At 35.9% G+C, this 11,521-nt stretch overlaps 2 protein-coding genes across 12 annotated transcripts in view; both read left to right on the top strand.

Moving 5' to 3' along the window:
• Positions 1 to 11,521, top strand: part of LOC108968785 (potassium channel subfamily T member 2) — a 580,461-nt gene that overhangs the window by 51,727 nt on the left and 517,213 nt on the right. The window lies entirely within an intron of this gene.
• On the top strand, positions 7,938 to 8,645 carry LOC108968787 (the record flags this gene model as incomplete). Its single annotated transcript, XM_018933039.1, is given in 1 exon segment — positions 7,938 to 8,645. A coding segment is annotated over 1 exon segment (658 nt), but the record flags the coding sequence as incomplete, so codon positions are not given.

Below are 11,521 nucleotides of genomic sequence, written 5' to 3'. Positions count from 1 at the left end.
TTTGGTATTGCTCAAAGTCGGTTTACACAGTCGTATTAGTTTTGCGAGGATACCAAATTCAGACATCGCGGCATAAAGACAACTCCTTTTTGTGCTGTCMAAAACAGCTTTGAAATCGACGAAGATGTGGTGTGTGTCGATTCGCCTTTCACGGGTTTTTTTTCCAAGAATTGGTTCATGCTAAATATCTGGTCAGTTGTTGATTTGCTAGGTCTAAAGCCACACTGATAAGGTCTAATCAATTTGTTGACGGTGGGCTTTCATCTTTCACACATTACGCTCAATAGAACCTTATACGCGATGTTCAGGAGGCTTTTCCCACGGTAGTTGGCGCAGATTGTGGGGTCATAGTTCTTTATCGCCGTATTTGAATAGTTTGGCCGGCAAAACATCGATCCATGCCGCTTTGTTGTTCTTCAGACGGGTAATTGCTATTCGAACTTCTTCATGGTCAGCCAATGAAGCGTTTGCTTTATCGTCATCGATTGGAGAATCGTGTTTACCATCACCTGGTGTTATGCCTGGCAGCCATTCAGCAGGCTGGAGAGGGGTTTCCTCCATAAATCCATTATGCTCTAGGAATCAGTGACTAAATCACTTCGGGGGGTTCTAAAAGAGTCCGGTTTTGAAACTTTCGTACAATTTTCGAGCATTATCCCTGTCGTAATCGTAATTTTTACTTAATTTACAGCTTGAATAGACGGTAACGTGTTTTCTCCGAAATTCGCCATATATTCATACCTTTGTTTACTTCTGATTTGCAAATTAAATTAAATTATAAGATCAAAAGAAATATGCAGACATCATATTCCGAGTACCTAAAATTTTTTGAAATTTCTTTCCTTTGAAATAAGACGCAATAGAACGAATTGAAAAATCTATGTAGCTACCACATGTGTAAATATGTATGTGTGTATTCCAGAGKGAAAAGGGTTGAATCCATTTTTTGTCTGCTTTCTCTTAAAATAAAGTCCTGCTGTCAAACTATCGAAGTAAGTTTTCGCAAATGCCATTCACAAATCTTTTTTCGCAACTACAAAGAMCGTTATAGAATTAATTTACATAATAACAATAATAAACCGTAAGCGCTTAACCAAAAGACATGTKTGTAGGCGTGTCAGTTCAAGAGCGTTGTTGGCGTTCAAGCTGCCATTAAGACCTTTAAGCTTTACCTTTTGAACATTTGAGGGTCATGACCTTTTTTATTTGCGGTAATCCCACTACAATAGATTTCTTTTGCTTTGCGCTGGAGGCAACAAAAAAGAGTTTGACGTATACATAAGTGACGTTGACGGACATGTATGTATGTGTATGTATTCGACTTATGCTGCCCTTGTTTGGCTTTTGTGGAATTCTACAACCACTGAGTTGATGAAAAATAATTTTTAACCAAAAATGATGTCACTCACGCACACATATGCGCTTTTGACGKTCATCAAGGAAGTAGTTGACTCTTTATATACATATGTATATTCCGATTATTGCTAAACAAAAAATACATTATTTATGAATACATGTTATGCACATTAGGGTGGTCAAAAAAAAAATTACATAATATTATTTAAAAAAAATGTATATTAATTTGCTTACCCTGAGCACCTAAAATATACATACAAGTCGCTCACTGTTGGAGATATCGTTCTGAAATTTTTCACACGTACTTTTCCCGCCAAGCAACTGCTTTTTTTGTCGGAACCGCTGATATCAGATCATTATAGCATAAAGCTGCCATACGAACTGACCGACCAAACTCAAGTCCTTGAAAGGAAAAGTTTCTTATTTGACTAGATATCTTCAGAAAAAATGGCACAGATAATTATTTGAAGAGTCGCTATAATCTCCACAAAAATTGTTCAGATCGCACTACTATAGCATATAGCTGCCATACGAACTGACCGACCAAACTCAAGTCCTTGTAAGAAAAAGTTTCTTATTTGACGAGACATCTTCACAAAATTTAGTACAGATGATTTCCTAAAAAAATGCTATAAACTCCAAATAAATTATTCAAATCGGGCCACTATAACATATAGCTGCCATACAAACTGAACGTTCAAACTCAATTATAAATAATTAAAATACTTGATATTTTCGAGTTAAACTTATTTTCAATGAATTGCGTTTCTAAGAACCACCTGCACTCAAACATTGACCTATGTGCATGCCTGTTTGCAAATGTAGGCTTGAAAAGAGCGAAGTCTTTCGCTGTCATGTGAATATTTTTTCATAAAATATCAGCCTGTGGCAGCCAGCAATTGCGCTGGTTTTGGAAAATCATATTTTCACCCAAATATGTACACATGTGCATAAAAAAGACCCAAGCATACATATGTACACCCTCGCAGCTTCCACTCTTTCCAGTCTTTCAARCATTTCATTGTTCATTTTAAATGCATGAAAGCAATTATTGCGTATACGYCATGTCCACCCACCGCCACTCACGCACAAATTCAGTGGATCTTGTTAATTTAAAGCGAAACAAATTGCAGTTATTTCCCTGTTTTGTGTTTGTATTTACCTTTATTCGCTTATATTTCCGTCATTATTTGATTTGTTTTYATTTTGCTAACTCATTTCTCGTGTGTGTGTGTRTGTATGTATGCAGCGGACACAAGCATTTTCAGCTTTTGGAAATAATAGAAATCATATTTGTAACTTTGTAGCGTTGTTGCACGGCATAAGTGCTGAGCATAAGTATACTGTTAGGTTTTCAATTCCACATACATATATGGTTCGCTACTTCCCTTCTTCCCCCACAAATCTGCTTACTCACTTCGCACACATACACATTTTCAGCCACAACTAATCAATTTTAAAAGCTCCYATAAAGCAAAGCATCGGTATTTTGTTATTGAATTGTGTCGAGGGCCAGCCATTGCAGCCGTGTTATGTACTAATTTCATTTTGGAGGCAATCAAGCGTTAAGTTGTTGTTTTTGGTAAATTGGCTGCTCGCTTTGATTTGTTCTCGCTGGGTTTATGTGAATATCGGTGAGGGAGGGTTCATAAAAAATTTGTAAATTTTTAAATCGCTTAGTTGAGTACAATGTCGGCCTATGGATTTGCACAAATAAAGGGTGTTTTTTGCGATATGTGGTTGTAAAGAATGCACAAATGCATATAATTTAATGTGTGTTTAAAAATTTAGCTTTATTATAAAGATATACGTGTAAAATTGATTTTGGGTAGGCGACCACCGCAGCTGGTCGAATAAATTTCGGACGAGAGGCATAATGCCGATCGCTTTTTGCGGACTTATCTCAGGGTATGAATATTCGCTTCCAAGTCGGCAATCATCTCGGGCTTATCTGCTTGCACAAGATACTYCACATAATCTTATCAAAAATAGTACAGCGTCGTTAAATCACAYGACCTTGGGGGCCACGCCACAGGCCCAAGACTTGAGATAAAGCGTTCACTAAAAGTTTTCTTCAATAAACTGATTGTTTCGTTGGCTGTATGGCATTTGACGCCGTCAGAAGGAAACATTCTTCAATACTTGACTGTASCATTATAGGTGGCTTTGTTTTTGAAGAAAGTTTTCGACTTCAATTCTCACACAAGCCGAATTGTGAGATTTTTTCGCAAAATTTTCTGTAAAGTTGCTAGGCACTGCTCCAATGGATGCAATGACGGATGTAGTCATTTGGGTCTTCTTCGATACTTCGCTAAAACTCACACATATAAAAATAACCAATCAAAATAAATTATGTCTGATTTTCGTAATTAATGCAGTTACATGAGTATCTTAAAAAAATTATTTAATTGTGGCCCAGTTATGATTCCCTCATGCTTCCCTGAAAATTTGACAAATATTGTGTAGTCGAAAAAGTATTTTCGTATTTCGTAATTAAATTTCAACTTATTTTTTTTTTTGTGTATATTTATAATGAAATTGCATAAACCAAGTATGTACCATTTTGGTCCACCATCTTTTACCATTTTTCCGCTGGAGACATTATTCCATCAGTGTAAAACTTATTTGGTTTCTTACCGAAAAACTACGATAAGTAATTTTCACAGGCTTCTCTTGAAGCCAACTTTGCTCCATTAAGGGAGTTTTGCATTGACCGAAACTAATGGTAGGCCGATGGTGAGGGCTATATGGTGGATGCATCAACACTTCCCAGCCAAGCTCTCCCAGTTTTTGTCGAATCATCAAAGATGTGTATGATCTGGCGATGTCCTGATGGAAGACAAATCCATTTCTGTTGGTCCGGTTTGGGCGTTTTTTTCGATGGCTTGCTTCAATGTCATCAGTTGTTGACAGTAAAATGTAGAATCAATCGTTCAACCAGGCTGGAGCAGCTCATAGTGGATGATTCCTTGCCAAACCCACCAAACACTCAGTATAACCTTTTGAGGCGTCAATCTTGGCTTGGCAACCATTTGCTGAACTTCGCGACGTTTGGACTATGATGATACGGATGATAAGAAAAATCTACATCTTTGAATGATGTTATATAGACAGATTTTAGTAAAGTTTTTGATAAAGTAAAAGCTCGGTTCTTTTGGAAAAAACTGCAGATTCAGTTTGGTCTCATTCATTGTGGTTTTACGGAAACAGCATTTTCGAAGTAGGGGGTCAGCACTTAAACAAAAAAAATAAAAAATCTAGAATTTTGTTTGCAATCACGACACGGCAAAATCTGTGCGAGGGAGAGCTTACGCAAAGCTAATTCAGATAAATATTTGTAATGCCCTAAAAAATGCTATAACTAGCGATGTCCCTAAACATACTGACACTTAAAACGCAATAACTTCACTTTCAATCTATGAAATGTCATGAAATTCTCAGTGGACAATCGATAAAGATAGCAGATTCTAACGCATCAGTTGACATATAGATGGCGGCACCAGAAGGAGCTGGATTCAAAAAGTTTTTTTTTACTTTGGAAAACACCTTGTAGAAGATAAGTGACTTGACTGGCGAAGCAATGCTTTATAAGTGGGATTTAAGATTCTCTAAGTTAATCGATTAGTAGCAATTTGTCCAACAACTATAATACTAGACCYCGATTCTCCTACTCAGTTCCAAGTATTATGTGATATATATGACACTCCAAGTCAAATGTGGCTTTTATTACAGAAATGTTTATTTCTGACGACGAGCGCAAAACATTCATACAACTACTGACGCTTAGCTTTAATCACAAAAAATTAATCGATATTCAATTATATATATTTTATTCACTTTGGATTTTCAGTCCAGCAGTTTGTTTGTTTGAGAACCTCACAAGAAATTGCATATGACTCCCACACACATCCATTTTTTTGTTTGTAGAAGATATTTTCCTTTCAATTCACCACGATACAATTGAATTGTTGCTGGAAGCTAAATTGGCAATTAACAACAGTCAATATATGTGAGAGTATTTGTGTATTTCTCTGTAGGTAAGTTCGATAGCGGGGAATAAACAAATAATTTGGTGTGGGTATATTGTGAATACCCTGAACAGAGTACTTTAAGTTGACCACGATTTCTGTAATGCCCTTACGGACACGTCGAGGACCCTATAACGTAAATATATAAATAATTAGAGGGAAGAGCTGAATCGATTTTGTCATGACTATTTGTCTATATAAACTCGAACAGCGCTTGAGATATCAGTCTGAAATTATGCAGACGTTCTTTTTCCTCGAAGAAACTAGTTAATTTCTAGGAACCGCCGATGACGTACTACCAAAGAATATGGCTGTGATGCATATTGACCGTTCTAACTGTAGTCCTTGAATGGAAATATTTGAAAAGGTAACTGCACGAGCACCGACATTTRTCCAAACTAACAATATAATCCCTGAACAAATTGTTCAGAACGAACTGTTATGGCACATAACTTCTATTYAAACTGACCGATGRAAATYAAGTCCTTGTGTRRTAACAATTYTATATTTGACARAGTATAGTCACGAAACTTAACAGGGAAAATTATTTACATTATTTTATTATAATGTAGCATCTTTATAAATGATATTTTTTCCTATTAAGTAATCTTAGTAACAATATCACTGGAAAATTCTAGCAAAATATTGGATGTAAGCCGTTGCCGGTTACGTTTTCAAATTTAGTTATTTGCAGATATAATTTTCAGCAGAAATGCGTCTGTGAAAAGTACGATGGCTTCGGTTCTTCTTAAATTTTAATATATTTGGGGAACTATTTAAGACTTGGCTTAGATATTTTATAGCAAAGAAATAATTTAATAAAGTACTTCTTCATGAATAATCMTAATCATAGTGGCGAATGATCAACAGGAGCTTTTCTGCCTGGACAAGAAACTTCACACAATCCCGCCAAAAATATTTCAGCTTTGTTAAATCACACAATCTTGAAGGTCATATCACACGTGATTATGGTATGCTTCTTCTTCTTCTTCTTTATTGGCGTAGACACCAATTACGCGGCTAAAGCCGAGAGTGTAATTCTTACACACCACTAATATTCATAGCAATTAGCTAAGTCGACAAATAGGCACATATTTTTGAGCTTATCATGATTACTACTAATTGTTTCATTATGATAATTACTCCTAAAGTTCATAGACTGAAACCAAGCGTAAACAGCTTATTTACTTAACCAATACTTAGAAAACTGAATAAGCTGTAGTGGACGCCGGTAAAAATTACCTTGATCCTTTATCTCGAAGGTAAATAGATTTCCATCAATAATTTCTTTTGAAACTAGTATAAATTTCGAAAACATACCATAGCACACATATTTTGAAGGTCGAATAATTCATCGCCATCGTTCGCATCTCTTCGTGTACATCGTATATATTAATTTTTTTTACGAAAAAAGTATTATTGGAAAAATACTCTAATTATTTGGGAGAAGGTCTCTGAAATTGTTTTATGCACCAAAAAATCAAAACTCGTTGACCGTTATAATACAAAGCTCTGTAAAAGTGGTCATGGAAGTTCTCCCAAAATAGTGAAGAGATCAAGCTTCCAGAAAAAATCTTTCTTAATGTTGGCGAATCTGAAAGTCATATACACACTATAGTTTATCAGGAGATTCTGCTGCGAACTGCTTAGACCGATAATAATGAATGAATGTAATAACATATGTTTGACATCAGGAGATTGCGTCAACCGTTGCGTTAATTTTCCATTTGTTTCGCATTTTGTGTAACTTTTCAAATGCGCTAATGAATTGCCTCGTTGAAAGAATTGAAATCCTTTTTGAACAAAGAAAACATTAAGTAATTTGAGCGAACCTCATCAGTAAAATAAAAGGATGATAATAAACGTGAGGCTTAATGCTTAGGGGCGTAACCAATAATCTAACAAACTACCTGTGATAGTAGTATGCGATTATTCACAATACAGGTACAACTAAACCTGCAATATGGGCCTAAAGTTCAACAAATAATAGACCCGCGAACAGTTACATATATACTTTTAGTTAGACGATCTACGGTCAGGTAAAAATAATAAAAACTGAAAAAGTCTGAAATAATCTACCTGTTCGACTTATATGCTTTGTCTATCGTGGACTAGTATATATATGGCTAAATTTTCTTTCCACCATCATAACAGTACAAGTTGTTAACTCTGAAACATCTACTCTAAGAACACCTTACAATTATGGACTTATCCACGAACAGCAACATGAAATTAGGAAACGTAAGCGAATTGACAGAATATGCACTTGACTTGAGCCTTTCTACGACGAACTCAGCTGTAAGTGTTGAACATAGAGCAATAGTTAATTTGCGCGAAATTAGAAATCGACAACAACAAGCGAACGAGCGATCATCGGCAGCAGATCTTCAATTGAAACGCCGACAAGAATTTGATATAAAGTTCAATGACAAGCTGAAAAAACGAAAACTGGACGAAAACATAATGCCAGTACGAGAAGAAACACCGCGACCTATGGTAGAAATATCACGGGCACAGACACCTGTCTCTTATACACATCTAGATAAAGAAGATAGCTAGGGTCTCTACTAATCGCAGATCAACGATACCTTATACAAGACGGACCAACCGATGTCCAGCTATTAAACAGGAACCAGCAAGTAATGAGAATTTAATCGCATCGAATACCTTAACTACAGGCAACTCGCTCATCCAGATACCATCCTCTTCATCAGCACAATCGGTGACAGCTACAGCTCATATTTCATCTGTCAGTGAGGGTGTTAACATTAAACAGGAACCGAACGGTGAGGAAAGCACATCATCCATTGTTTCTAATATAGATCACGATGATGCAAGACCAGCATTAGAGGAGTTGTCTGGGGTCCAAATCGGACCACATGGCACACGCGTGTCCGAAGAGGATTTGGCGAACATAAATGAGACTGAAGCRTCAATTGCCACGCGGCAACTTATGAGCWTGATMTTCGAYCGTGCAACTCTAGCCACRCATACRCTCAGTGGCAAACCCTCGCCCGCTTTTCTGDACCGTGCCCGCCCACTAAAGGCACAACTAGACCCACTGAAAGTGGCTGATATTATWTATTTTCTTAAAAATGAAAAAGGTTTTCGCGAACACGAAATCCGGAAGGCCATCACCATGAAGTGTGCCGACACCGCCAAGGCCATTAGAAGGAGCTTAGCCAAGGCTAATTTAAGTAAATTATTGTAATACCTTAAAAATACATATATGTATATAGAGATTATACCTTATGATATACTTTTGACTGCTTAATAAAAATCAATTTTTTAAAATAAATGTTATGTATATAGGTTGTCGAAAAGAAGGATTAATTTATCAAAAATAAATGTATTAGGGGGCATCCGATTATATCGTGTTATTCGATATATATAGTACATATCTCAGCAGGTTGGTTTAAGCTGAGTCAGTGGCTGTTGTCCTGGCCGCGCTAATGCTTTTCTTGCGGCACATATATCGGAAGCTTACGAGCGCACTGCGCAACAATCGATGTGCCATACGTTTTAAGAGAGGTAGGGAGATATAAAATTCACTGTCTTTGGAATGGTATGAACAAAAGTTTTTTGCAGATGAAGTGAAAAGTGAATATTTTCCGAGTTGTGTCATGTACTTTTCAAATTTTTTTAGCGTGAAGAACACTTAAAAAATTCCAATTGTTTAATAAAAAGCTATGTAAAATTTATAATATAGCACGAATATTTTTCTTTGACTTCACAAATTTTCATCAATTTATCTTCAGTAGTTCATAAAAAAATAATTTTACAATTTTATTGTGCTTTAAATTTCAACCTTCAATAACTTTAACAAAAATAAAAAATTTTAACGAAAGATTTATACCACAAGGTATGCTAATACCTAATGAACAGCTAATTTTCAAAATCGGAGATCGTTCGAAATTTTCATGGACCACTTGACGTGGTTTGACTCAGCAACTAATTGATAAATTAGAATCCATAAATTCTTTCCAAGCAAAACAATATCAAATTTCATCAGAAACTTCTACATTGGAATACAGTGAATACGGAAAAATGTATTCCTTATTTTTGGTACTAACTACTGTTAGATGAACAAAAGTATAATATTCTGTAGCAACTGGTTACAAGAGTATAAGAATAGGGTTAGAATAGCACAAGAGTTGTTTTATAAGAAAAACGCAAGTTCATGATTCAAAATACACTTTATTATTCAGCATAATCTCCTTGAACATTAATACACTTGCTCCAATGATCCTCCAATCTGTGGTTTCTATCYCTGAAGTGAGTAACTCAAAAGGTCTACAAAATATGCTGTTGAACTATTATGACCTCTTCATTTAATGAAAAACGTTTGCCACGCATACATTTTTTGAGTTTTGAAAACAAATGGCAGTCACTGGGGCCAAATCTGGTGAATACGTTGGATTCTCCAACAATTCGAACTTCAATTCATGGATTTTAGCCATTGTGACACGACGTATTGTCSTGATTGGTCTTCAATTGGTTCAAAAAGTTGAAAAAATATTCAAAATTAATTGTTTTACCAGTTTGCAAGTAATCCACAAAGAAAATTCCTCTAGCATCCCAAAAAACTGATGCCATAACCTTCTTAGCCGATTTCCGAGCACGAACTCGTTTCGAAGCCGAAAAACCAGGTTCATACCACACTAGCTTCTTGTTTTGATCTCAAGTCTCATCCATAGTGACGAATCGACRCCCAAAATTCACTTTAAAACGATCCAAATGTTGCTTCGAATGTGTTTTTGTTCCACTGTTAGCGAAAGCGGCACCCCTTAAAATACGGCTCACACTATCTAATGAGATGTGGAGATGTGTCCACCAAACCTCTCTCAGTAATTTCTGTTCTGTTCTATTTGTATGTGAACGACATTAAATGKCTTGTAAACAAAGAATGAATTGACTGATCAAAACGAAACTTCACATACCTTCATATCAAGAGTGTACCAAAAAAAATTGTACTAATAGCATGTACTGAGTTACACTCCATATAATCCATAACTTTGGGCTTGAAAAGCTCTTGTCTGATTGATCTGGTAACTTCATAATTTGTCAATCAACATAATGTAAAGCAACTGAATTTTCGTGACAAACATTTTGTTGTCGAATGGCTATAGGAAAGTATAGGCTAAACATTATTAATCAAACCATATTAGTATTTCCCAAAGCAAATCTTTGGTTTCAGGGCAATGCAAAATAACAGCTGGTACCATGAGAAAACAGACTGCCTACCTCGCAACGTTACGATCGACCACAACACATGCGGTATGGAATAGATATCGACAATTGAAACGATACGCATTTGCAGACAGAAAAGAGATTGCCCCGAACCAACTCTTTTTACTGTTTTACCAACACTGATTTTCGGTACAGACTTCTACTATGAAGAGTGTTCAGTAAGAAATACTTGATTGATGATTTAGTCTTATCACAGTTCTTTCAAGATTTTTTACCACATTTCTAGCAAGGAGGGACAGACTAACGAATGAACGAATAAACCAACCTAAGAAAGTTAATTATTTTCAGATATAAAACAAGATCTCTACCTGAATAACTTTTGGTGCCAAAAAAGCCCTTAGGCTTCTCCAATACGTTTTTCACTTATTTTGTGGAACTTTGTCGATCTCAGTATGTAGAAAGAATATATAATATCCGTATATATAATCACAAATAATTTTGAMATTTTCATATTTTATTAATCATTACAAAATCTACCCTCATATATTTCTACTCTTACACATATCATAACACACATACATATAATATATCTATAGGATAATAGAAAAATTAATCTAAGTTAGTCTTGGATAAGCTTCTCTTTTTGACAATTCTGTCGATTTCTGCACACTTCATAGTGATTGTGTGTCGGATGTCTGGCTCCGTACAGTTGAAAACTCGTTTCACATAATGCGTTATATCTGCTACTTTCAAAGGGTCTAGTTGGGGTTTGATTGGGCGGTTACATTTCAGAAATCTGTTCGAGGGTTTGCCACTGAGTGTGTGCGTCGCTAAAGTTTGCCGGTCAAAGATTAAAGTCAATAGTTTCCGCGTGGCAATTGAAACTTCCATACCGTCAATTTTGGCCAAATCTTTTTTAGAAACACGTGTGCCATATGGACCTATTT

This window comes from Bactrocera latifrons, unplaced genomic scaffold (genome assembly GCF_001853355.1).
Source record: "Bactrocera latifrons isolate USDA-ARS-PBARC rearing strain unplaced genomic scaffold, ASM185335v1 scaffold_23, whole genome shotgun sequence".
In the NCBI taxonomy this organism is placed as follows: Eukaryota; Metazoa; Arthropoda; class Insecta; order Diptera; family Tephritidae; genus Bactrocera; species Bactrocera latifrons.
Note: the sequence above shows the minus strand (reverse complement) of the source record. Positions and strands in the feature narration are given on the sequence as shown.